Raw genomic sequence first — 24,465 nt, 5'->3', positions numbered from 1 at the left:
CAAAAGTATAGCTGCGAATGACTTGTCACTTACTACTTCCACGTCGCCTAACTCCGTACGTGGTCTGCGAGCTTCTTCTTCCACTGCCGTCTATTGCTGTTGTTGATCTTACGCCGTAGAAGCAGCAATTAGCTTCTACCCTTATGGGTATTGTGCGGTCACGTTTTTAAGCTCGTTGCCGCTTGCGGGGGCTCTATGGTTTAGGGGAGGTGCGCCCTTATCATATATTCTTCGTGTCTTCTACTTTTTCACTTACAAATCTCATCTATTTACCTTTATGGCACCACCGTCCATCTTCTTCTGTTTTTCCGTGTCAGATAACCCCCGGGTTGCGACGCTGAGCGTCGCACCTGGTTTGAGATGACTGGATGGGTCAAGTCCCCTGGCCGATAATTAACATGGATACCAAGCCGGGGCCACCCGCAGCGCGTTGCGGTGGTCCTCTCCGCTACACGTTGCCTTTGTCTTTGTCTCTGTGTCTGTGTCTGTGTCTGTCTCTCAGTCTCGGCTCTCCGCTGTCCGTGGCGGAGGATACTGGAAGCTCAGCTCGGGCTACCATCTCAGTCGTGCTCGGTTCTGGCAAGTAAGTATATATAGAGACGGGTTTCCGCTGTTATGTTGATGTTTTCCTCATCATCCTGCAGTCTTTGCATTCACTTCCCAATAAACCTTGACGCTACCTACCTGGCTTGCATTATTAGGTCACCTCACCGGGGAAATTACCGGCCAGACGACAGCATGGACGGCCGCAAGGAGTCCGACGATATGGAGATGCCCAATGACGTGGAGATGTCTGGTACCGCGGCCAACTTTAGCGACACGGACGATTCCAATGACACGTGCTGTGAGTCTTCTGACGAGAATGAGCTCGGAGGCTTAAATGTGGAGGACATGGAGTTGTCAAGCGAAGACGAGTACTCCAGCGACGACGACGATTTTGTTGAAGATGGAGACAATCTCGTCGCAGGTAAGGCAGCCACTTCTATGCCTCCTTCTCCAGACGACTCACGCAGAACCCTAGGGCCTTCGACGGGCCCGGTGTGGGACTCGGTGAAAGCCGCCACCGCTTTCGGCAAGGGCAAGGGCAAGGGCAACGACGGAGGAAAAGACGGCGACGGCGACGGCGGAAAGGGCGGCGACAACAGGCCTACGGAGTTGCCTATCAAGCGATGGAAGCACCACTGGTAAGCCGCCACTCTTCTAGATTTCTCATCCGTTGGGAAAGGTTCGTTTTATTCACATTGTTAACTTCCCTGGTTAATTACAGCCCATTCTGCAAGGGCGCGAGGTCGGACACTTGCTTTGACAAGGGCCATCTGGATCTGTGCATAAACGAGAGACACCCTAAGGCGGCAGCTGAGTATGCGGTACGGTACGGATGTACCATGTGTAAGCGTAAGGATATAGCCCAAGACCGCAAGAAGAAGAAGGCTGAGAGGCAGGCCAAGGCCCAAGCGGCGGGCAAAAATGCAGCTTGCAAGCCCAATGGCAGACCTCCGGGTAAGGATGGCAAGAGAGACGGTGACGGTGATGGTGATGGTGATGGTGACGGTGATGGTGACGGTAATGGGGGCAAGCGGGGCGGTGGTACCAAAGGAATGAAGGCCTAGGGTTCAACTGCTCCGTTGGAGATTGTTTGATTCTGGACAAGTTCGTGTGGCGTGTTCTGTTTGGGGTAATTTTCGTTTGGCTCGTTAAGTTTGGCAAGAGTACTTGGTTTGGAGGACTGGAGGGTTGAATCATAGAATGTGCTTACTGGAGATAGAGATAGAGGTCCGAAACACTGAATATAGTTGGGGGTTTTAGATTTCTATTACAATGTTAAGGAGGCACGTCTACAGCCATTTGAGTGGTAATGATTGTATTGCCCCTGGATTCTACTTTGATTACTGATTTCAGCTTCTGTTAGAGACCCCTGAATTGTTTACTTTGGCGGTATTTAGGTTATAGTAGAAGTCTGTCTTGATGTTTCTGTTGGAATTTGTCAAGCAGAAGGGCCTCGAAGGTTCTAGATAGAGACTTCGCCACCCACTTCGCCACCACAATAGTAGTATAAGAACGGGCTTTCTGGCACTACCAGAAAGCTAGAGAGAAGAACAGACATCTACAATCCATCACTTGAACCACCAGTTTTCGGCGTGCAGCCACGCCCTGTTGAGTCCAGTACCGGTACCCTGGTGAATCCAACAGTTTCCGTCTCCAAAATATTGGTTGACGGAATTATCCTAATTAGTCTATTTCATGCGACCAATTTGTCATATTACTCACTGGTTGACGGGATAGTTTTAGAGTCCAAGATCGTCTCTGATTGCCGTTTTGCTGGCCGTTCACAATCTCCATGATACTACTTGTGACGTGTGGTGACTGTCAACTGATGTCTTTGTGAGTAAGATACTTGGACGGGGTGACGATTGGTAACTTGGCCACGCTGGCGTTTGCTGCCTCTGTGATAGAAGAGACAGGGGGTATATTTATAGGTATAAATAGGTAACGTTCATGATATGCGAGTTAGCCATGATAAGCGAGTTGGCCACCTTAACGAGATTTGGTGGGGCACAAGCAAAAAGATGTTAGTAAATTGTTAGTGATCCTATCAATTTCTTATCGCATTTGGCTGCGCACGCTACCCGGTCTCGTTAAGGTGGCTAACTTGCTTATCATGGCTAACTCGCTTATCAAATACGTTAGAGCTAGAAGGAATATCTACCAATCTGCTCACAATTAGGTACGCCACTTGTCTAATAATCACCCTTTCCAACACCACAGTATCAACTGCCAATGTCGAGTTTGCCCATTCTGCTCTTAGATCCTGGCAGTCCATGTCATTGTCTGAGATGAGCGTCGAGAACAGGTGGCGCTTTGGCCCAGAGCGGTGGGATACAAAGAGAATACCCGATTTGAATCGAGATTGCGACCAAGCGATACAAATCCGCAAGTTGTACGGCGCCTGGTAAGGCACGTCGCCGGACTGTCGCGTCGAGTACGAATACGTCGACAAATTGCCGCGGCACGTGGTAAAGGACTTTAGTGATTCATTTCTTGTCCTGTTCAATGACGGCGTCGTGCACGAATTCTGGAGATTCTATCCGAAACGGATCAACTTTTCACATATGAAAACAAGAGCTGGTGGGCTAAGCAGCGTTGCAAAGTCTGCACTGGGCTGTTGTTGGACTGCGTCGAAGCCGTCTCTAGCCTGCCCATCTCTCGCATCAAAGCTCTCTTTATGGATCCCGACGTCCCGCTTAATCTGTTGCGGGAAGCTCCCATGATAGCCGAGGCCGAGAGATGTGAGCCACAGGGAAAAATGAAGGCATGGGATTTCTGGCACTGGACGAGGACAAAGGAAGCAACAGAGAGGCGAAGACTACGCGAAAACATGCTACGCGGTGTTGCCAAGCACATGGATGGTCTGAACAAAACTAGCCCAATGCTTCCGAGAAAGGGCTTCCTCAAATGGCAAGGCCTCGAGATATGCATCGACGAAGGTGTGCGAGACTCCGAGTTTCAAACGATGACATATGGTCTCCTTTACCCATGGGTAGACGACGTGAGATGGTGCCCCGAATTCCCAATGGACTGGATTCAACAATGCGGAGTCCAGGAATACATCAAGACCATATCCAGATGGCTCCCCAGCATAGTCGAGAGCAACACGGTGGGCCAACAACAGCTGGTCATGACGCATTCGCCAGAGTTTATCATAGTCGACTGTCGTGATGGCAGCGTCTGCCGAGTATCTGAGAGAGTGCTTGGCCAAGTGAACGTAGTTGAGCGCCGATATGGAGTGAACGAGGCCTACCCAAGGTGGCTCCTGTACATAGATCCGGATCTTAAAATGAAGAAACACCCTCTACTCTGGGAAGAGGAAGAGGAAGACGAAGACGAAGAGGAAGAGGAAGACGAAGACGAAGACGAAGAGGAAGAGGAAGAGGAAGACGAAGAGGAAGACGAAGACGAAGAGGAAGAGGAAGACGAAGACGAAGACGAAGAGGAAGAGGAAGACGAAGACGAAGACGAAGAGGAAGAGGAAGAAGAGCAGGGAGAGTTGCCATACGAATCCCAATACTGGTGTCAACGATGGATTGAGATGCTCGTGGACCAAGCCGAGTCGCAAGAGGAGAAACAAAAGGTCCGCACTCTGGCTGCCCTGTCCCACTGACGTCCGGAATCTCCAGTGTAGCTAAACGCAACGATATATCAGCCTGTGTATGGGGGCCTAGGTTGCCCATTGGAGAAGACGCCGGGATGGAGATCTGCCTCAGCCACATCGTATGGCTGCCACACGGTACGTGGGTGACTCTCAAAGGGAAGAAGCATGTGGTTATAGGCGAGAGGGTACTCACGATTTTGAAGAGAGCTGATACCGTGTCATTTAACGACCTTTACACCGCTCGTATGGTCCTGGACGTGTTTGGAAAGAACGAAGTCACACCTGAACAGCTGAAAGAACTGGAGAAGGCATTCAGGACCTTTTGCAACTTGCAGCTTGAAGATTCCAATGCAGAATTCTCTCGAACCAAACACGGAGATACAAACCCCAGTTTAGAGGTTGAGAGAACGATGAATTTGGACGGACGAGGGAAGAGAAGAAAGTGAGTCCACTTGAACATGAGTACTTCATACATAGGTTCTAGGCATCATGGCAGGCATATACTTCCTCAAAATAGTTACAGAATCCAGGTAGGACGTAATTAAAACTGCACTTTGCCATTATTTTGGATTCTGCATGTCCCGCTTGTACTTAAATAAGTCTAAATACAACCAAATGTGGCGTTACAGAGGAAACAACGCTCATACAGCTACACTTCCAAAGGCAGAACGTTAAGCAGCTGAAACAACTTCACCGTAGCCCTCCTGAACCTAGTTCACGACACCGTGATATGGAATACCTACCGTTTGAAGCAAAGAGATATACAGGTCAAGGATGATGTTCGACCTCTACGAAGTAGGAACATACATAAGAAAGTTGTTGCAACGCGGCAAATGCTTAATTGTTTCACTTTGGTAATAGTTGGATCTAACTGCGGAGGTCGCTTCTTGAGTAGACGAAATAGAATATGAAGCATACCAAAAACTTATACAAGCTAAGCATAGACACAGCGTTGAACCGTACATCTGCATCTGTAATACATACCTTGGCATATTTAGAAGTAATTAGTCGCGCCCTTAACATCACACCTCCTCCAAGACGGACGAAACTTACTGTGCTGCAAGTCCATAGCGAGAACCGCGTTCAAAGCGAGAACCGTGCTCAAAGCCAAATGCACAAACCACATCTGAAGGCGGCTATGTGCCGGATATGTGGTTTAAACCATGGCGTTGAACTGAACAAGGTTTGGAGAACCGAAGTGAAACCCAAAGAAGGCCACCATCTCCTTTAGAGGCACCAGCAATACCCACCAACGCCATCAGCCTCGTGCTTAGAAGCAAGCACCCATTCAGCATAACTCTCGACAAGACTAGGCATACCCCGATAGAGCAAGCGAGACGCAGGAAGGACAACGCTAGTCATTGCAGTGGTAGATAAACATAGCACCGTCTCGGGACGATGACGACGACGTGGCAACCAACAAGGCAATTGTACCGCGGCCCCTCCCCCCTTTCTACAAAGACGCTGTAACCCCCGCCACACAACCAAAACAACGCTAGTCAATCGTCAACCGCCACAGCCCGTCGCCGAGAAAGTGCGTCTCCTCAATGACGGGGCCCTTGCCCTTGGCCTTTGTCTCCTTGGTGCCCATGGCCAGCAGGCCGACGGCACAGGCCTCATCCTTGCCCTCGGCCATGACGACGACAGGCTCGCCCTTCTCCAGTTCCCTGCTCCAGTGGCCGTCGGCGTCGACACCCTCCGTCTTGGGCGCAGCAGCTTCGTCGTCGTCTTCCTCTTCGGACTCTGATTCATCGGAATCGGACTCTGATTCATCGGTAGCGGGTTTACCGCTGGCCGGTGCGGGCAGCGGCAGGCGGCCGCCGGGGCTCGTCAGGCCGGGGGCCATGAGGGTGGCGCCGCCGAGGACGAAGCGGATGGCGCCGCGGTCTATGCGGACGGTGGGGAAGGCCTGGGGGAAGCGGTGGACGAGGCGCAGGTGAGGCAGCAGCGGCGCGTTGCTGGGGATGTCGAGTTGGAAGAATAGCGGGTCGCTGTCGAGCACGAACAGGCTGATGCGGTCGGGCAGCTTCATCTGCTCCAGCGACGACTTCTTGGGCAGCACCTCGTCAATGTGCGGCCCCAGCAGCGGGTACGTCGTTAGCAGCGACTGCCGCAGCGCCCGCTGGATCGACGATTTGAGCTTCTGCTTGGGCGACGCCGTGAGGCTGGTGGGGGGGGGAGGGGGACAACATCTTAGCCAAGGCGGGGGGGGCGGGGACAAGAGACAAAACGGGAGAGGAAAACTCGGGGAAACAAAAACAATTCACTCGATTGCGGTTAGAGTGGCTGAGGGGAGAAGAAACCTGAAATCGCGGCGTACTCTTTCTTAAACATCTTGGTAATCTGTAAGCGGATAGGACTGCTACTTGGGAAACTGAAAGTATGGTGGTGTTTGCGATTTTCTGCCCGTCGCGTTTGGGTAAAGCTGTCTGTCGCTGGCCAGAACTTGCCCCGCGATGGAGGGGCTTCAATGGAGGGGTTGCTGGGGGCCCGCGAAGGGTGGAGCTGCTGAGGACCGCCAAGGAATTGGCGGGGATCGGGACCCTTGCAGAGGCACGCAGCACAGCCACAGCCACAAGGGTGTCGTCACTGCGGGGCTTGACACAGAGAGCTAAGCGGACAGAACGCGATGCCAATAACACACTCAGGAATGTAATGTGAGATAAGTAATGCCGGTTGCGTCTTGGGTATTGAGAAATGTTATTGTACAAGAAATGATTGTCATAACGAGGACCCGCGTGCGTGAGCCCCCTTCCTAATCATCGCCCGTGAACTCGGCCGCGCCTTCCCATCTCAAAGCAGGCAGCCGCGCCTGTACATGCATGCTCCAGTTGACTCAACCGTGAACAACGTGCGAGACGGTCCCGTCATCCTTTAGGTGCACGTTGAGCCTGTCCGGGTTGTAGTCCTTTGTCACCATCGAGCCCGGCTCGATGATGCGAGATTGCTCAGGCAGATCACTCTTCAGGAAGGTCTGGAGAAGGGTTAGTTGCGGCTGGTTGAGTAGACAAGCTTGGTAAATGGTTGAAGACGAAGTAGCACATACAGTCTCGTCAGAGGAGCCGTCTTCGGCCAGCGTCTTGCCGACCAGCTTGTTGGTCCATTCCTCGGTCTTGTCGGACGGGTCCGTGGTGATTCCGGGTACGACGAGAGGCATCTTGATCGCGCGTGTGAAAGTTCGTGGTACTCTATTGTTTACTTGATATCGTGATTGTCTCAAGAGTAGACTGGAAATGGCTTGCATGGGAAGAAGAAAGTATGGGATGGGGGTGGTTCCAGACTTTTAATACCGGCGTGTACCAGGTGCCGTGGCAGCGATGACGTAGATCGTTGGCCAGGTGGCTCAGCCATAGCGTGGACTGTGGATCAGTTTTGTGCTCGACGGCTTAGTCATTGAGAGGAGTTGAATAGGAGGCCTCCACGTGACAGATTCCCCAGAACCGAACTCCAACAGCAGCCCGACTTGGGTGACTTTCTATTTTTGTTGGGAGGTGACTGCAACATGCTACCCTTCTATTCCGAACAAACTGCTTTCCGAACACTGCCGCACCGATGTAAACAAGTGGCTTGGTCTTCTAATTATGACATTGACTTCCCTGCAACCTTCATTTTCTTCATTCCGTTTCCCAAATTTCCCTGCTATTACTGGATGACCTGCTGACTACTCCATAGGTACTTGGCTTTTCTTATCAGCTAATCATCCATCTTTTGCTTTGGGCCTGAAGCTCGATCTCCTCGGCATTGGTATGTATGATGCCATGATCCCACTTACCATTTACTGCATAACTGATTAATTAGCAACATTTCTGAGGCCAGCTGCATCTGCGGTCTACTGCCAATGAGAGATGCAGTTTGAACCCTATCATGTCGCAAGTAGCCAAGACCGGGTTGACCAAAATCACGCCGAGCTTTTATCCATTCTTGAACTACCATGGTAGGCTCCAGAGCCTTGTGGAATACCCCTCGAGCTATGTGACGAACCATGACCCACCTGGAGGGGCTGGCGAGATCCGACGTTGAGAACGCTTCCGCCCAATGCTCGATTTTAATAACTTTTTGATCAAAGATATGGCACTTGCAGCATCCTTGTTTCGACCCGAAAGCTGTCGCGTCCGCGAAACGGCATTTCAAGCCTGCAGGCAAATCCAGGCAGTCGCATGATCGCAGGTTCTGGAACCACGGATCCCCTGAGTGTCTTGGCTATTGTGGCCGCAGTGGTCCAGTTTGCGGACTTCGGTGTGCGCTTGCTAGGAAATGGGGGTCGGCCTAAACCACAGGACCAAAGCCATGAAGGCAATTTTGCTTTGCCTTTGGTGAGTTTCTTATTTTCCATGTGGGACTTTGTTATTAGCCGATTCTCGCTGTAGTTGCTGGGTATTGCTGGGGGTTGTTCAGATTGACCTAGAAACTACTTTACTATTTCCCGCGTGATATCTGAAACAGTATTGAGACTGATCCGCAATTCTATCTCGATTTTCTCCGACAGGGACGATGCAAAGAAAACCAAGAAACGCGAGCAGCAATTCAGTCCCCAACTGAACAAAGTTATGGGTAGCTTTCCAGACTGGCTGGAGAGGCCTTCAGATTCCACCTACTGGATGACAGGAAAGCCTAGTTCGGGAAAGTCGACACTCATGAAGTCTATACTTGCACAACCTCAACTTCAATCCTACCTCGAGAAGTGGGCAGGAGGTTTACCCCTTGTCGTCGTGACGTTCTACGCTTGGCATGCGGGCTTTACCCTGCAAAAGTCCTTCTCCGGGCTGAAGAGAACCTTGCTCGTCCAGGCATTGCATAGCCACCCCAGGCTGCTGACAATCGTAGTTCCACGACGATGGGCAGTCGTGCAGATCCTTCGAGGGAATACTACTTTCCCGCTGTGGGAAAATTGGGAGGTTGACGAAAGCTTTGACGCCCTGTTGTCCGAAAGCGGCAAAAGTCTGCGGCTCGTCATTTTCATTGACGGGCTAGACGAGTTTGATGTCGACGCCAACTAGATTGTACAACTGGTCAGCCGCATCACATCGTCCTCTGGTGACGGAGCCAAGGCCTGTGTGGCAAGCCGACCTTTGGTGGAGTTTGATGACGCATATGGGGACTCGGCGAGTCTCCAGATCCATCTCTTGACTGGCCGGGACATGAAACTCTACGTGGATAGCCGGTTCAGAGATTGCAAGGAATTCAGTGATCTCAATACTATTCATCCAAGTGAAGCGACCCGCCTGTTGGGAGACTTGGTACACAGGGCGAGCGGAGTTTTCATTTGGCTTCGGGTTATCGTTGATGCCCTCGTCGATTCTGCCACACAAGGGTCCGGCATTTTCGAGCTCCACGATATTTTGGAGAGCCTCCCCGTCCCGAGACACTAACCAACCCTTTTGTAATCTTTTCAACCCCCTCACTAGGATGGGGAGCTTGAAGAGAGGCTCTATTCCAGACAAGGGCTTGAACCCGGCAAAGACTTCAAATTTCGTAAGGCCAATGGCAATTTCAGGCTTATGGTTGGGGTCGGTGAAGCTGTCGGGGTCTTTTTCATAGAGTTTGGCGGCTAAGTCTTTACTGGGATGTATTTGAAGGGGAAGGGCCTTGGCTATAGGCAGTATCTAGATCGCAGTCAGTTGCCAATGTATGTGCTAACCTGGAATCACACTTCATCATAAGCTCTATTCTACCGACTTAATCTCTTGAACTAGCGCACACTCACTTTAGGTAGAAATGGGAGCTGGCTTCCAAATTGCGCAATCGTCTTTGCGCCAAGCAATGTGTCCTTGTCCTGTTCGAGGCGGTCTCGGAGAAGTTGACCGGTCTCCAATACCGCGCCGGAAAGTCCGGATAGTCTCCAAACCAAAGCTCGGAAAATTCTTTGCCATTGTCAATTGACAGATTCCTGTCTGTCTTGGCACACCTGGGCAGCCAGCGACTTTTCGCCCTGTTTGCTCCACGGGTAATTGTTGCAAGTGCCGACAAGCCGGAAAACACCGTGTGTCATGATGGGCAGATAATTAAGGCAGCCTCAAAGCGATATGTAAGTTTTGCTCGAGAATATGTCATTTAAATGTAAAAGTTCGGATGACGCGCTGGTAAGAGCTCGAATTACACGAGACGGACTTCAAGTACATTAATACTTCCAGGTTGTTGCACACTGAAATGGTGTCGTCACTATCCTCACAGTGGGGCGCCAAGGTTTGACAGCTGTGTCTGTGCGGCCCCCCATCGTAACCGTTGCAATAAGGCGAGGTCAGCTGAATATCAGTTCAGGGCCGTTCAGAACTTCAGCGACAGCTGGCCGCCATCCACGCCATCCACGCCATCCACACCATACCATAACTCTATAATGATAAGGAGAGTGCACGTCCAAGAAAGAAGCAGGACTTGCCTCCGGAAACGGCAAAGTGGAAAAGATTACCGAGTGGCCGTGGAAGCGACGGTCTATTGCAGTAACATGAGTGGACAACAGGGAACCACCTAGTCCATCGCGATCCCGGATTTTAGAGAAGCTACTGGGCCAGTTGCGTCACAGCGCTAAGTTCCAGAGGCTATGGGCTGCCAAACCGATGCCATTGATGTTATAGGTTTTGGTTTGCAGCACTCAGCGTCTGTGCTGCCTCGACCTACGGCGCGCTACTAATTAGAGTAGACGAACGTCCCCAACGGGCTTTTAATTCTCGACGGCTTCAACCTTCTTTAGCACTATTGTGGTGACATGCAACCCGAATCCAACGCACTGGTAAAGCGCGCCAAACCTTATCTCTGAACAGCGAACGAACGGAAAATGAACGGCGATGCTAGTGCCCGGTAGACGCCACCGGCGGCCCCCGTAGTCGAGGTTGACAGAGAACGGAATGCTGCAACTAGAGACGCCGGTCCGGGGACGGCAATCAAGGACCTTTTGCCGCTGCCAGCAACCCACCCTGCAGAAGAATCGGCTGGCACGACAAGGAGAGCGTCGCTTATGCCCCTACTCTCTCGCATGCGCTCGCAACCGACGATCATGAGTTGAAGGGCGTCGCGTAGCAGGACCACGCCGACGAGGTGCGCGATCTGGGATGGAACGAGACCAAGCAAAACATTGCCGCGCCTTTGGTCGGCGGCCTGGATAATGAAAAACTATGGCTGCTTGTTCGGCGGTTGAATAAGGTTGGACACCGACACCGAACTGTTGATGTTTTGACTACCTAATTAGGTGACTAACAGTAATTAACACTAGCAAGTATACCACCTCAAAGCCGTCACCAATGCGCCCCCCGGTGGCCTGGATCTCAACGAGGCCAAGTTCAGCCCGGATAAGATGAGGTCTATAGTGGAGCGCCTCTACATAACGGTTGGAGTTGGCCTGTTGGCTGGTTACAAACACATCGCCCGGTTGCGGTCATGGCGCGAGACTCAGCGTACTTCTTATTTCGCCGCCGCATACTTCGTCGCCTGGCTGTTTGACTTTTTCGTGCCGCTCCTTACGGCTATGCTAATTACTCTTATTGCATACTAGCCATCTCGATATATCTTGTTCCCCCCGGCCCCCCTCGCGCTCGTCAACACCGATACCGGTGGAGTATAGAAGCCCAAGGCTGGTATGTTGGGTAGCTATGATAGCGTTACTGGTGCCCCCGAAAACCACAAGGGAGAGGCTGTCGAGCAAGAGGCTAGTAATTTCTTCAACGGCGTTACCACAGTTGCTCTAAATGGCGCCGCCGGGAAAAATCCCTCGGGCGACCCTAAGGCCGCCGAGGACGAGGAAGTAGAGACCGATTCGACTCCCGATCTAACTGCTCTTGCTAGAAACGCGGCGGGCGCAAAAGATAAGTCTACTGGATCCAAGACGGGCGACAAGCACGATAATACCAAGGTTCCGACAGAAAAGGCTATAAGTTGACCATGCCTATTTTGGCCCAGCCCACTTTTGGCCCATGCGCAAGCCACCATGCACTTACACCACATGTGATCGATCCTTTTTCTTCAACACACCGCAACTTCCTCAAAACAACACCAAATTCCTTCAATTCTAGTACATTCGAGAGCCCTTTCAATAATCTTTCCATCAATGCCTCAATATAACGAATTGGAAATGCTGTAGGCTATGCAAAAAGTCCGAGAAGGCATTCCGTTGCTGCGCGCGGCCGAAGAATGTGGCGTTCCAAGGACTACCCTTCGCAACCGGCCGGCCACAAATCCCGCCATAATTATTGCATTCGAACACATGCAGGTTCTTCCGCATACAACGGAAGCCCGGCTCGCCGAATGGATCATCCTTCAGGGCGCTCTCGGCCTACCTCCAACGCATGCAACAGTCAGGGAATTTGCCCGCCGGCTGGCCGTGGACGGAGGCAAGCCGGAATACGTAGGACCGAAGTGGTTGCGCGGCTTCATGGCCCGGAACCCGTCAATTCGGACCCAGCGGGCACAAAGCATGGATGCGGCCCGGCTCAACGGCGCCACGGTCCCGGTAATCACGGCTTGGTTCAACTACCTGGCCCTCCCGGCTATCAAGCTGATCAAGCCGGAGAACCGTTGGAATAAAGACGAGACTGGCCTTCTTGAAGGCCAGGGTGACAACGGCATGGTTCTTGGATCTGAGGAAAGGGCCAACAACAAGAAGCTGAAGAAAAAGCAGTCAGGATCACGGAATTGGTCCACGTTCGTGGAATGCATCTCTGCAACGGGCAGGTCAATACCTCCTTTGGTGATCATGAAGGGGAAAACCTTACAACAACAACACTACCCAAATAAAATGGGTCCCTTCAAAGGTTGGAAGTTCCACACGCAAGAAAAAGGCTGGATTGACGATGAGAGTGCGTTAAAATGGCTTCAGGAAGTCTTCCTTCCTAACACCCGTACGGCCAACAACGAACGCCGGCTCCTCATTGTTGACGGCCACGGTAGTCATACAACTGATGATTATATGTGGACCTGCTTCCAAAATAACATTCAGCTTCTTTACTTACCAGCACACTTATCACACGTCCTTCAGCCGCTCGATTTAACGGTTTTCTTGGTCCTGAAGCGGGCATACCGGAAGAGGTTTAACTCTTTACCCCGGTGCTCCGATTCAACGGTCTCCGGCCGGCGCAATATGTTGATCTGTTACCGGGCTGCCCGGGAAGAAGCATTCAAGGAAGAAAACTGCAAGGCAGGGTGATATGCTACCGGCTTGTGGCCGGTAAACAAGCTCAAGCCACTCACGAGCCCTCAAGTGCTAAAAATAGCAACAAAGCCGGTAAAAGTACGGCTTTAGCTGCTCTCGAGGAAGAGAGGGATACGGCTCATCAACAACAACAGTTGCTTGACGATTACGGCACTTGGAAGACTCCTAATAAGGTTACGGACCTTACGGTTGCTTTGGCCAAAGTAAACATCAGCTCCCCGGCCCGCAGGGCACGTCACCAGCTATTCAGGAAGGTCAGGAAGGCATTCACCCTCAGGGACTTTGAGATGGCTAAGCTCAGACACGAAAATGAGGCTCTGAAAGCTGAGCTTGAGAACAAAAAGGGAACCAAGAGGAAGAAGGTGGAATTGAGCCCAAATTCCAAGTTTGCCTCAATAAAAGACATTCGGCGCGCGCAGAGAGCAGTGGGGCGCGATATTGACAGCTCTGACGAATCAGAAAGCTCGGAAGAAGAAGAGGAAGTCAAAAGTTGTATAGTAATTGGTTGATTTGGCGATATTTTACATGCTTCAATGTAGGGTGTCATTCATGTCAGTGGGCGGCTCAGCACGGGCCAAAAGTGGGCTGGGCCAAAATAGGCATGGTCAACTTATAGGATAAGATGGAACTAATTATATACCCCTTGAGCGATGTCGCCGACACGTAGGAACGGTTTACCAAGTACTTTATTCTCGCGTAAGGACACACAATCTGCCTGCTATGACTGTACCAAAACTATATCAACTATTACTGACGCTCTCGCCGTAGTGTACTATCTCCGACTCGCCCGTTTCCCCGCGAGACATCTCGACTCCGTCTTACGACGCTCGTCATCCCCCTATTCGGCATATCGCTCTTTATTACCTCGTACATATTGATGAAAGGCGTTATATTCGGCTTCGGATTCGGCTTTTTTGGCGACCCTGTTATTTCGCGAGGTCTTAATTGGCTTAACAGAACATTCCCAGACTGGCAGAAGCTCCTCGAGCTCCGAAAGTAAGTCATCTAAAGCCCCTTCCCTTTACCAGCCAACATTCTCAAAGGGGTACCTACTAACGCGTAGCTCACACTCACCCTCCTTCGCCTGGGCGCAGTACCGCCGGCAAATAACGTGGCCATCAGCGAGCCAGTCGAATTCAATGCCAGATACAACGGCAAAAAGGGTTACGTTTATCTCACAACGTCATCTACCATTCCCGCCATAGGCTTCAGTACTAAAGAGAAGCGCGAGCAGATTGGCAGTACTCTTCGCCAAGATCTGCATCCGATTTGGAGTATGGCTATTCCCGATATCGTTGAGCTGAAGAAAGTGGGCGGTTATGGATGGAAGGCGAGGCTGCTGGTTGGCTGGTCGCTCGAGAGGGAAGTCGCCGACGGCCTAGAGATTAAGACGGCGACGGGCGAGGTTCACAAGATCACGGCTCTACCTCTACGTGACGAACTATTCAACCGACTGATTGCTATTGGGGGCCAGAAGTGGGAAGCTCGGTGATATAATCTGATGTTTGGGATTGACTTACGGGACGAACAGGAAGCCTGAAATTATCTCACTGGGGCCGCGGTATATTATTATATATGCCAGCGAGTAGTACTATATTGCGATCTCTTACCGCCCGATTTTGCGGCGCTTCAACGATATTCCTTGGCCTCATCTTCCAGTTCGCGGATTCTCCGGAGCACCGCCTCTTGGGTGTCTACCGACAGTCTCTTGCTTCTCCCATCATCTCTCGGCCGGTTTTCATCTCTCGCCAGCCTCGATCGAGTTGGCAGCGGACCATCTGGGCGTGGATTTCCTGCCGCAGTTAGCTAGGATCTTCATTCAAAGATAAAATCATACCCCAACGAACATGCTTGGTTCCATCCATTATACTTCGGTTTCTCGAGGGTAGTAAATATTGAACTGGCGCTGGAGGTCAGTGATGCGAATGAAGGACAAGAACGAACTTCTGAAAGAACTAACGGAGCTGTAACATTATATCGACGTCCTTAGTTACGCTACTAGAGGCAACCGTGAGGCTCTGCTCCCAGAGCTGTCACTTACCATCCATTTGAATTTTGAGGCTCTGCTCCCGGAGCTGTCACTTGCTATCCATGTGAACTTGAGGCTCTGCTTTACCGTACAGGGATAGTGACGCCCGGTTTGCGTGGATAGCCGTGGCGTTGGGCCCAGACGTTTTTCTGAACGAAGCTGGGACATCCATTTAAGCTAGCCTAGAATGAAATGCGGCTTTACAGAGATTGGTCAAAATCGATACTCAATAGACCCAATACCCAATGCAAGAAGCGCGAGGCTGATAGAGTTACAGGTCTCTGTTGAGTTCATGCGACTATGCTTTAACCTGTTTTTGGAAGCGGATTTTGTTGAAGCCTTTGCGCACAAACCACTTCACCACGCTGGGCAATTGAAAGTCCCGCCTGCAAATAACGATTATAAGAAGTTTTATAGTTAAAAACTAATATTCCCGTTACCGAAGAGTTGAGGAGTGACGCAGGATAGCGTTTCTCGTCGCTTTTACTCAGGTTATTTCACGAAGAGAGCTGGTTCATACATCCCGCCTCGAGGCTCTATCCTCTACCCAATTGTTGACTCCTACGGTAATATAAAGGGCCGAGATTGTTATTCAAACAGTGAGAGGCAATGCAACTCGTTCATTTGAAGCGGGCGGCTGCAGTGACAGCCCCTCTGCGGCCAGAGCAATCCACATCACATTTGGGAGGCGCAATCCGATACCTTTCGTAATGCTGCCTAGAAGTCCCACTTTTCTCAAAGCCTCATACAGCTGTACTACTACAGTATGTGACCAAAGCCCGCTCCCCCTAAATCCACAAAATCCACTTCACAACGCACCTTCCCCCAAAATTCAGTTTTGACCAAAGCCCACTTTCCCCCGAGGTCCACATTTCCCCAAAATTCACTGTTGACCAAAGCCCACTTTTCTCTAAAGCCCACTTCTGACCAAAACTCAGTTTCTCATCAAAGTGAACTTTAGACCAAAGTTTACCCCCTCCACATTTCGCGTATGGCTTATGAATCTATGACCCCTCCACGTTTTGCGTATAGCTCATGAATCCATAATCTCTCCACATTTCGCGTATGAATCCATGACCCTTCCCCCACCGCAATGGTACTTCAACGGCCAATGGCTTGATCTAATTCCTTTGTCAATTCGCGGGGATCGCCCCACGTTAGACAAGAAAAACTTCATGAGCGCACTTGAACACCCATGATCTGTCCCGGTTCTCTATAACTGCGCAGCAAGCCCTAGAGAATCATGGCGGCTGTATTGAATGGCTGTAGGTACTGAGTACTATACGGCTGAAAGCCGCAGAGAGTTCCGGAGTTGACACGCTCACGGTGTTAAATGGTCTTTCTGCAAGCCTCCTGTGAGCGCATTCTTGCGTATGAGATGCTGGCGCATCCCTGGCCCTTCACTTCAAGGCTAGGGGCATGCATCTCCACGTGGAGGACCACCGTAGTCTTTCCGGTTAGTTCTAGCACTAGCTCTTGCTTTCGGACTCGATGCCGGGGGGAGTGTAGCTACTGCCGTTCGAGGTAGGGCGAAGCAACAGGTTGATATTGGAACATGACAAAAGCGAGACCACGTCAAGGCCGCTTGCAGAACAGATACCTGCATGGCTGCGCTTCCCGTGACAACGATGCTTGGACGGCCAATGGCTTGATCTATCTCTATATTGATTTGCGGGGATTGCTCTACGTTAAAGAGCTGAGGCGACGATCAATGTTGACCGGTGATGCATGTCCGCAGGAGTGTCTGACCAGATTCGGTTGCTAAGGTGAAATTTACTCCGTTACGAGACCCTGAAGCATTTACCGCGTCTGAGTGGTCAATGGCTTCGATCTGGTGCATCGTGGAGGTAAGCATGCCAGCTTGGGCTGCATGACCAGCTGCAGCAGGACGAGGAAGTAAGGTATATATGTGTGAGCAACTGTCGACGGTCTAAAGATTCGGACTTCTATAAGTGGTACTCTGGACACTGTCAAACAGATAGTCTCCTCATCTACCATTCAACACAACCACATATTGATTCTATGTAAGAAGACTCCCTAGAAAGGATGGCGGCTAATATCCTGGAATTTCACAGAACGAGGACTGACATGCCACTTCCACAGGCTGACCCCAACGCACTCCCATAGTCTCTTCGCCGCCTAATACCTCGCAGTCAACAATCTCACCTGCCACTAAGCCTAATCAGCACCGATCCACAAGCACCTCCCACAGGCGAGTTCCTAGGACGGGTTCAACACATCACGAGTCTGGTGTCCAGTCACCCGGACACGCTCATCCTCATTGGCCCAATTCTATCTTCATCCGCCCGCTAGGCAACTCGACAGCTTGCTCTTCACGTAAGAGACTACCCAACAGGGCGGCGGCCGATTTCCTGGGGCTTCTACAGAATCAAGACTAACATAACACCAGCCTCATAGGCCTGCTTAACACTACAGTGAATCTCATTGTAGGTTCCACTCTGTAGGCGGTGCTACAGACACCGTCAGGCTGACTGAGCAAACTGTGCTCTCTGCATCCTTAAGTGAGAGAAAATCCAGGTGTGTAAAAATGTCTTGGAAATTACGCGGAATGTTGACAGATGGTTGCGTAGACTCGATTTGCTCCAAAGCCGGAATTTCTCTAGCTTATCTTCCTGAACTCTTTGGATTGAGATTTTGCTCAAAGAGCTTACTTAGTCTGTGAGCCCGAGACAAGATGTCGGACGGTGGACCCAACGGACCGCTTCTACCTACGGACAGCAACTCGCTTCCAGATGAATTGCCTTCCGGCGATCCCACTGGCGAGACGGCTCGGGGCGATCCGCCTCCGTACCCCACCAGCAGCGGTGAGAACTCGACTCAGGTTGATTCCCGTGACGACTCCACCGACGCCAACGGAGGGAACTCGGCTCAGGATGATTCGGCTCTTGATCTCCCTACTAGCAATGGTGAGAATACATCTCCGGCCGGCTCAACTCCTAGCACTCCTGATGGCAATGACGCCAATAGTACCAGATTACATGGGAATCCGGGTCGATCCTCCACCTTAATGAAGGGATAGGCATTCGGCCGCTAAAGAGAGATCTTATTTTTTATTTCAGCCTCTTTCATCTCGGCGCAGGAAGTACGGCAGCGACAGCGGCACAGGGTAGCAGCGGGATGTAGGGGGTTCTATGAAGCTCTCTGGTACTTAATAGATTGGAATCTAATCCAAGTCTAGCATATCGTTCATAAATATATCCGAAGCTGTCGGGTCATCCACCTCCTATCCCTGTTCCTGCATCGTCTCGGCGGCTTGCAGAAGTTCACCTACTTTCGGCGCTAAAGAGCCTCTGTTTCGGTGTGCGTGAGCTAACAGTCTTGTCAAGCCACTGTGGCCCGAAGTAAGAGAGAAAGATTGCCCTGTGTTTGCAGCCATAGGTTGGGCAGCAGCCTCTGCAAGCATTTGGAGAGGCGACATAGATTGTTGGTCGTGTGCGGCATCTGAGAACGCCGGATCAATGTTTCCGTTGGAGGCGTCCGCGGATCTCGGGTAGTACTCGGTGGTGGGCCAGAGTTACGAACCTGTTTGATGACCTCCAGCGACCGCATGACCGGGCGGTGTTCCCATAAATGTCCCATCACGTTCACTGATATCCGGTGCAGTCCAGGTGACCTGGCGCCCGTCCGGCCAGGTCTAGCTAACCCTCGTTGATAAATGGTAACGTGCGTGTCTCCTGCGTGTTTGCTCCTTCGATCATATAACTAGTGCGTATAGGAGTCCGCGGGTTGGTGTTGTTATTGTCGGGCCTCTGCGTAAGGTTGTTTAGCAGGGCCTGAGGCTGTGACAGGGGCGGAGAAGGAAGCATATTTAGAGGGCTGCATGCATGAGTTGCAGGCCCCAATTGATGCTCCATGCTTTGGAATGCAGGCTCTGAGCGGCTTGTATTGGTGGAAGGCAGGACGCCATGGGCTGTGCCACTATCGTTGTTGCCTGGATGCGTGCTCGTTGTTGACGGAGAGTTGATAGGTACGAACTGTATGCCTCCCTCCTGTATGTTTGCCCCTATAGCGGCGCCATCATCATTGCTCGAGAGTGCCCGCGGATTGGCGTCATTGTCCTTGGATGTTCGTACCTGGCCACTCTGTAAAGGTTGAACTTGTAGGGCTGGTAGCAGAAGAGGCTGGTTGTGAGGATCTCTCGGCTCCGCACCGGCTCCGCTTGAAGATTGCTAAGTGGAGTTGACAGGCTGTTTATGGGGTTCTGGGTCCTCGACATCGGATCTGCCCGGTGACGAGCGGCGCGCGTCATTAGAAGTCTGCGTGCCGTGAATGTCGACGCCGTTGAGTCTGTTCGCCGGCTGAAGCGTTGACGAAAGTGCGTCAAGAAAATGGCCCCCGGACAAATCTGTTTGGCATTGTAGCTGCTCGCTCGCACCTGGCTCTGGCTGCGTGGAAGTGGTGAAGACGGGGGTGGAACGCCGTGGCGTGTTGTCCCGGATTATATCTGCTGAAGCCATCATGTTTGGGAGCTGACCTGCGTGCTGGCCAACGCCCCGTGATTGATCCTCATTCTGGCCCTTGCTGGACTCCAAGCGGCGCGCCTGGTTGTTTGGGTGGCTCTGAGGCTGCGACTCGGATGGGGAAGGAAGCGGAGGATCTAAGCGGCGCTCCTGTTGATTTGATCTCTGAGGCTGTGACGCGGGTGGTGGAAGAAGTAAAGAGAGTGAATGGGAAGCACCTCCCAGATGACGTCCACGGCGACTCCCACCGTAATGATCGTCCTCACGTCTCTGCCGCTTCTGTGGCCGCTCCGGTACTGCTGTACCCTCTGCGATCTGACTTGCATTGATAGGTTTGAATCTTGCAATCTCAGACCTCGGCATTAGTGCGGCCCTGAAGGCAAAACCAATACCGTTTTGTTGGAGTTTGTTCTCGCAAGCAGCAACCTCTACATCCATGTCTAGCTGTGCAAGATTCTTTAATCCAACTGCCTTGGATACCTCCTGGTATCTACAGCAAAGTCAGCGAGGTGCTCTATTTGCCACGAACAAGAACGTACCTGGGGCATCTTAGCCAAGCAATGAGCACGGCGGGGTTGGGAGCTGAAATGCCCTCTGGGAACTCGAGCCCAGACAACCCTTTGGCAATAAATCCGACGAACTTCGACTGGCTATCAAGTCGTGAAACTCTCGTGATGCGTATGTTTCTCTCTAGTGTGTGTCAACAAAACCTCGCAAGAATATAAGCATCATCTTACCTGCGAAGAATTCGTAAAGAACGAAACAACTCTCTCCCTTGCTGCACTGAAGTTGATCCACGATTTCGTTGAGGAGATGACATGCGTGTCTCTTATAACGTTCCATCTTCTCTTTATTAGAATCGCCTGTCTCCAAATTTGTCCGGTCTTTGGAGACTCTGAGCATCTGAGAACACATCTCAATGTACCAAAGCACCCATACAGCCTGTCGGCTATCCCATGTAATTCTGCTGGCTTCAGTGCGTAATATCTGTTCCAGTATTTTGCCATCGTCGCTCTCCCTCTTCCGATGGTATTCGATGAGCTTCTGAACGAGATCACCCGATGTCTTAATGTCGTTACCGTCACTATCACCGTCAACACTTTCACTGTCATCGCTGCCACTGTCGCTGTCGCTGTGATTGCTGTCGTCGCCGTCACCGCTGTTGCTGTCGCTACTGCAGTTGTCGTTCTTCTCCTTTCCTCTGCTCTGGCTGCCTCCGTTTGTGGCAGTCTCTTTTCCGTTGCGCTTCAGAAGCCACTTATTGAAATCATCCACTAGATTTTTGGCTAATTTCCGGAGCTTCTCGGCTGCCGTTGTATTTTCTTGTTGGTCGGATTCATGACCCGACCAAAGGTCCCCGACGACAAGCGCAAGCGCACCGCCCAGGCTTGCCATTCGTGCAAACGCCGGAAGCAAAAGGTAATAAAGCAGGTTACGGCAACTACATACTCGTACGACGGATTAGTCCTCTATCGCCAATAGCCATTGTTGATCCTTTATAAAGGAATCTGATAACTCAACCCAGTTCGATACCAAGTCTAGGGACGTCGCCTGCCCTCAAACTCAAACTAATGGGTTGCCTCTGACTGCCTTTGTGGGGGTCTGAAGAGGGCGGCTACAGACGCCTTCTGGGTAATACGGCCCACCTTCTCACTACCCTTCTTGGCAATCGAGGCTGTTCCCCTGATTGACTTCTTTCCCCAATTCTCGACCTTTGTCGATATAAGGCTCAGCTTTGACGCCTTCTTCTCAAGTTGTAGAATCTCCCTGCTCCTTTCGTCTTTGCCAGTTATGGTACCGCTAGGCAACTGCCTCTTGAGAGTAGCATGCAAATCTCCAGACTCTTCTTCCTTGAGATCGCCCATAGAACTCTCGCCAAGCTTGTCCCACTTGAGAGTAGCATGCAAATCTCCAGACGATTCTTCCTTGGAATCGCACGTGGTACTCTCGCCAAGCTTGTCGGAGATAGCTAGACCCTTACCCTTGCCGCCAAGGTGATCACCGGGTCCTGAGTCCTATTCCAGCACCGCACGAGTGATGCCATCGTCACCGACATTATCGTCTTCAGAGTCGGCCTTCCCAGCGTCTTTATCTTCATCGCGCACTGCCAAAGTGGTCATCTTATGAGCATGTAGAAAGTCTTGTACCAACCCGGGAAGCGTCCGTCTTCGTCAAGGAATTCGGGTTTGTCCGGTAGGTCGAGCGTTTCGGCCCTTCCAGCCATGACTATGAGGCGATTGATCCTCTGCTGTGTATCTATGCAAAGCTTCATATTCATGACGTACTTCTGCTGGATTCTCGCTTCAAAGACCTCGCCATGTTCGATGTTCCACCCGGTGGCGGGCCGGCACATGGCGAGCAAGGGATGCGGGTCGGGTAGGGCTGGGTTACCGCAAATACGCCTCCTCTCGGAGATCGAATAATCGGGAAACGCCGCTTTAATCTCCTCGACTGTTCGCCCTAGCTGCCCTACTGGCTTTCTTTCACCGATGGGTCTTTCTCTCCACATTAACCACTCGAACTGAAGAAGGACAATCTGAATCTCCTCTGGGTCGGCGGAACGAGGAGGAGCAGGCAGCCCAATCCACTTGAGGTCGAAGCAACCCCGCGACCACCAGTCATGTAGCGTTGGGTTGAGCGAGAGCATATTCCACTTCCGATCGCTCGCTCCGACACTGGACGAGAAGATATGGGTAATATCAGAAGAAATCTGATCCAATTTTCCAGTAAAGAGAAAAGGGACGGCACAACGGAGCTATTGCTCGATATTTATTCTGTTCTCTTCCGTATTATTAAGGCAATTGATAGGGAGGCATGACTCATTGATAGGGAGGCATGACTCTTAGGGAGGCATGAAAATCCCGGTCGTTGATTGGCCCAATTTTTATTGTTAGTGCAAGTGAATTCTGCCACCAACCTTCCGAAGTCCTGTCTCAACTGACCAACAGAAGCTGCCCAGAGCTCCCTTCAGCTTGACGCGTTAAATCTAATGCACGTAACGAAGCGAAGCCATCACAAGCCCTCTTGACGAAGAATCCCTTGCTTTGCCAATATGGAAGCCCGTTCGAGTCGTCATTCGAAGCGACAAGTAGGGAGCGATGATCTTGACGATCAATCGCATTCTCGGAAGCGCCAACGAACCAACAACAATACCCCACGATCCGACCCTTCGCCCTCGCGATCGGCCGTAAGCCAAAGCTCCAGTATCGGGCAATGGTACGGCATTGGGGATGAAGATGTATTGAGCAACCTCTTTGCTTCTCACCCGGAAACGTTTACTACTTTCCCACGCCCCCACGGATCACGCGGGCTCCATGCGCCCACGTGGCAGTTGCGATCCGACTATAAGCTTTACTTTTCGAACGATTTCCCTAGACCGGGGGGGCGATCGATGCAAGTCACGATACTGGTACCCGGGCCAGAGCCTGATTTGCTGGCCAGTTCCTCTCCCGAACCAAGCCAGCAATCCAACGGACCTCTCTCTCCTCGGACGCAGTTCTGATCTGCCCTGCGATTGGTCCGAGAGGTCATCGGCGAGGAGCGTCGGCTCACTCAGGAATGTATCCGGTCTTTCGAAAGAGTATGCGCCTGGCGTGAGAAATGGGGTTGGTCGCCGGCTGGTTGCGATACACTCGACAGCCCTCCGCCGTATTCGCCACCTCGCTCGCCACCTCGCTCGCCTGGAGCCGATCCAGCCAGCAGTACATCTCCGAACCCAAGCTCGACTTCTGCCCTCTCTGCCTCGCCGGCTCCGCCTTCGATCCCCAACCCACCTATCCCAGGTAACCCTGCGCCTTCAGCGGAGGTTCTCTTTGGCTTGGTCAATATATTTGCCAAAGCTAATGGCTTTGGCATTGTTCGGCGACAAGGATATTCATATATGGGTCGGAGGATCCGATACTCGTTCCAATGCGATCGGTTTGGAGAGCCAAAACCCTCTCGCGGTGCAGGACTACGGGAGCGAAAGAGCAGGAAGTGTGGCTGTCAGTGGATGGTCATCGCCGAGGCTCTTCAAGAGGGGGAATGGCTTTTACGCCAGCATACAAATACCAAGCACAACCAGCATAACCATGGGCCAAGTCTTAATGCATCTGCACATCCGGTACACCGACGGCTCGGTGATTCCGTCAAGGCAACCATTGAATCGTCAAGTCGTCGAGTCGGTATTCGGTCTCGGGATATTCGAGCTATCGTTCAGGAACAGCATCCTGATTCGGTTTTTACTCGCCGAGATATTTATAATGCTCGGTCTCTTATCATCCGAGAGAAACTGGGAGGTCACACTCCTACCGCAGCCCTCATCAAGCTGTTCGATGAGAAGGAGATCCCATACTTGGTCAAATGGGCCGACGAGGACCCATACCGACCCGTCGGGCTTGTCTGGACCTTTCCATACTGTATCCAAACGTGGCAGCGATTCCCTGAAGTAATCAGCTTCGATAATACCTACAATACCAATCGCTTTAAGCTTCCCCTTTTCCAGGCGACCGGTCAAACCTGCCTCGGCACGGTCTTCAATGCCGCATTTGGCCTAATTGATAACGAGAGGCGCGAAGGATTCCAGTTCCTTGCAGAGAGTATGCGACAATTGATGGAGCAGCATTCCATCCGGCAGCCCGACGTCATCATTACTGATTTTGACGATGCGATGAAGGCTGCATTGGAT

General features: G+C 51.6%; 7 protein-coding genes across 7 annotated transcripts; 4 read left to right on the top strand and 3 right to left on the bottom strand.

Annotated features, from left to right (window-relative positions):
- The first annotated feature begins 21 nt into the window (after positions 1-21).
- B0T26DRAFT_802994 (uncharacterized protein) lies at positions 22-1,946 on the top strand. The gene is made up of 5 exons (XM_060447075.1): positions 22-583; positions 702-967; positions 1,022-1,154; positions 1,205-1,225; positions 1,268-1,946. The coding sequence occupies exons 1-5, from the start codon at positions 369-371 to the stop codon at positions 1,608-1,610; spliced, it is 978 nt and encodes a 325-aa protein (XP_060296851.1). The 5' UTR covers positions 22-368; the 3' UTR covers positions 1,611-1,946.
- Positions 1,947-3,022: 1,076 nt separating this feature from the next.
- B0T26DRAFT_311002 (uncharacterized protein) lies at positions 3,023-4,340 on the top strand. Its single transcript, XM_060434318.1, has 2 exons — positions 3,023-4,129; positions 4,202-4,340. Exons 1-2 carry the CDS (start codon positions 3,224-3,226, stop codon positions 4,295-4,297), a joined length of 1,002 nt encoding a protein of 333 aa, XP_060296850.1. The 5' UTR covers positions 3,023-3,223; the 3' UTR covers positions 4,298-4,340.
- A 1,305-nt stretch (positions 4,341-5,645) lies between these two features.
- B0T26DRAFT_741150 (translation machinery-associated protein 20) lies at positions 5,646-7,307 on the bottom strand (the record flags this gene model as incomplete). The annotated part of the gene is made up of 4 exons (XM_060443931.1): positions 5,646-5,893; positions 5,939-6,296; positions 6,999-7,145; positions 7,197-7,307. 4 exons carry the CDS (start codon positions 7,305-7,307, stop codon positions 5,646-5,648), a joined length of 864 nt encoding a protein of 287 aa, XP_060296849.1.
- A 962-nt stretch (positions 7,308-8,269) lies between these two features.
- On the top strand, positions 8,270-9,504 carry B0T26DRAFT_777462 (uncharacterized protein). Its single transcript, XM_060446635.1, has 2 exons — positions 8,270-8,463; positions 8,637-9,504. The coding sequence occupies exons 1-2, from the start codon at positions 8,405-8,407 to the stop codon at positions 9,145-9,147; spliced, it is 570 nt and encodes a 189-aa protein (XP_060296848.1). The 5' UTR covers positions 8,270-8,404; the 3' UTR covers positions 9,148-9,504.
- On the bottom strand, positions 8,620-10,139 carry B0T26DRAFT_777446 (RmlC-like cupin domain-containing protein; the record flags this gene model as incomplete). The annotated part of the gene is made up of 3 exons (XM_060446634.1): positions 8,620-9,753; positions 9,855-9,923; positions 10,056-10,139. 3 exons carry the CDS (start codon positions 10,137-10,139, stop codon positions 9,118-9,120), a joined length of 789 nt encoding a protein of 262 aa, XP_060296847.1. The 3' UTR covers positions 8,620-9,117.
- A 3,800-nt stretch (positions 10,140-13,939) lies between these two features.
- Positions 13,940-14,781, top strand: B0T26DRAFT_676273 (uncharacterized protein; the record flags this gene model as incomplete). Its single annotated transcript, XM_060439960.1, has 3 exons — positions 13,940-13,952; positions 14,247-14,285; positions 14,384-14,781. The coding sequence occupies 3 exons, from the start codon at positions 13,940-13,942 to the stop codon at positions 14,779-14,781; spliced, it is 450 nt and encodes a 149-aa protein (XP_060296846.1).
- A 7,058-nt stretch (positions 14,782-21,839) lies between these two features.
- On the bottom strand, positions 21,840-22,585 carry B0T26DRAFT_711649 (uncharacterized protein). The gene has a single exon (XM_060442053.1). It carries the CDS (start codon positions 22,444-22,446, stop codon positions 21,916-21,918), a length of 531 nt encoding a protein of 176 aa, XP_060296845.1. The 5' UTR covers positions 22,447-22,585; the 3' UTR covers positions 21,840-21,915.
- Between the last annotated feature and the right edge of the window lie 1,880 nt (positions 22,586-24,465).

This window comes from Lasiosphaeria miniovina (genome assembly GCF_030549165.1).
Source record: "Lasiosphaeria miniovina strain SMH2392-1A chromosome Unknown B0T26scaffold_4, whole genome shotgun sequence".
In the NCBI taxonomy this organism is placed as follows: domain Eukaryota; kingdom Fungi; phylum Ascomycota; class Sordariomycetes; order Sordariales; family Lasiosphaeriaceae; genus Lasiosphaeria; species Lasiosphaeria miniovina.
Note: the sequence above shows the minus strand (reverse complement) of the source record. Positions and strands in the feature narration are given on the sequence as shown.

What these genes read in the sequence shown, in the direction of transcription:
- B0T26DRAFT_802994 (XM_060447075.1), top strand. Translation starts at nt 369, where the DNA reads ATGGGTCAAGTCCCCTGGCCGATAATTAACATGGATACCAAGCCGGGG. An exon ending in GTCGTGCTCGGTTCTGGCAA is followed by an intron (nt 584 to 701) that starts GTAAGTATATAT and finishes TTGCATTATTAG; the next exon opens with GTCACCTCACCGGGGAAATT. An exon ending in GGCGACAACAGGCCTACGGA is followed by an intron (nt 1,155 to 1,204) that starts GTTGCCTATCAA and finishes CCACTCTTCTAG; the next exon opens with ATTTCTCATCCGTTGGGAAA.
- B0T26DRAFT_311002 (XM_060434318.1), top strand. Translation starts at nt 3,224, where the DNA reads ATGGATCCCGACGTCCCGCTTAATCTGTTGCGGGAAGCTCCCATGATA. An exon ending in CGCAAGAGGAGAAACAAAAG is followed by an intron (nt 4,130 to 4,201) that starts GTCCGCACTCTG and finishes ACGATATATCAG; the next exon opens with CCTGTGTATGGGGGCCTAGG.
- B0T26DRAFT_777462 (XM_060446635.1), top strand. Translation starts at nt 8,405, where the DNA reads ATGGGGGTCGGCCTAAACCACAGGACCAAAGCCATGAAGGCAATTTTG. An exon ending in GCAATTTTGCTTTGCCTTTG is followed by an intron (nt 8,464 to 8,636) that starts GTGAGTTTCTTA and finishes TTTCTCCGACAG; the next exon opens with GGACGATGCAAAGAAAACCA.
- B0T26DRAFT_711649 (XM_060442053.1), bottom strand. Translation starts at nt 22,446, where the DNA reads ATGCTCTCGCTCAACCCAACGCTACATGACTGGTGGTCGCGGGGTTGC.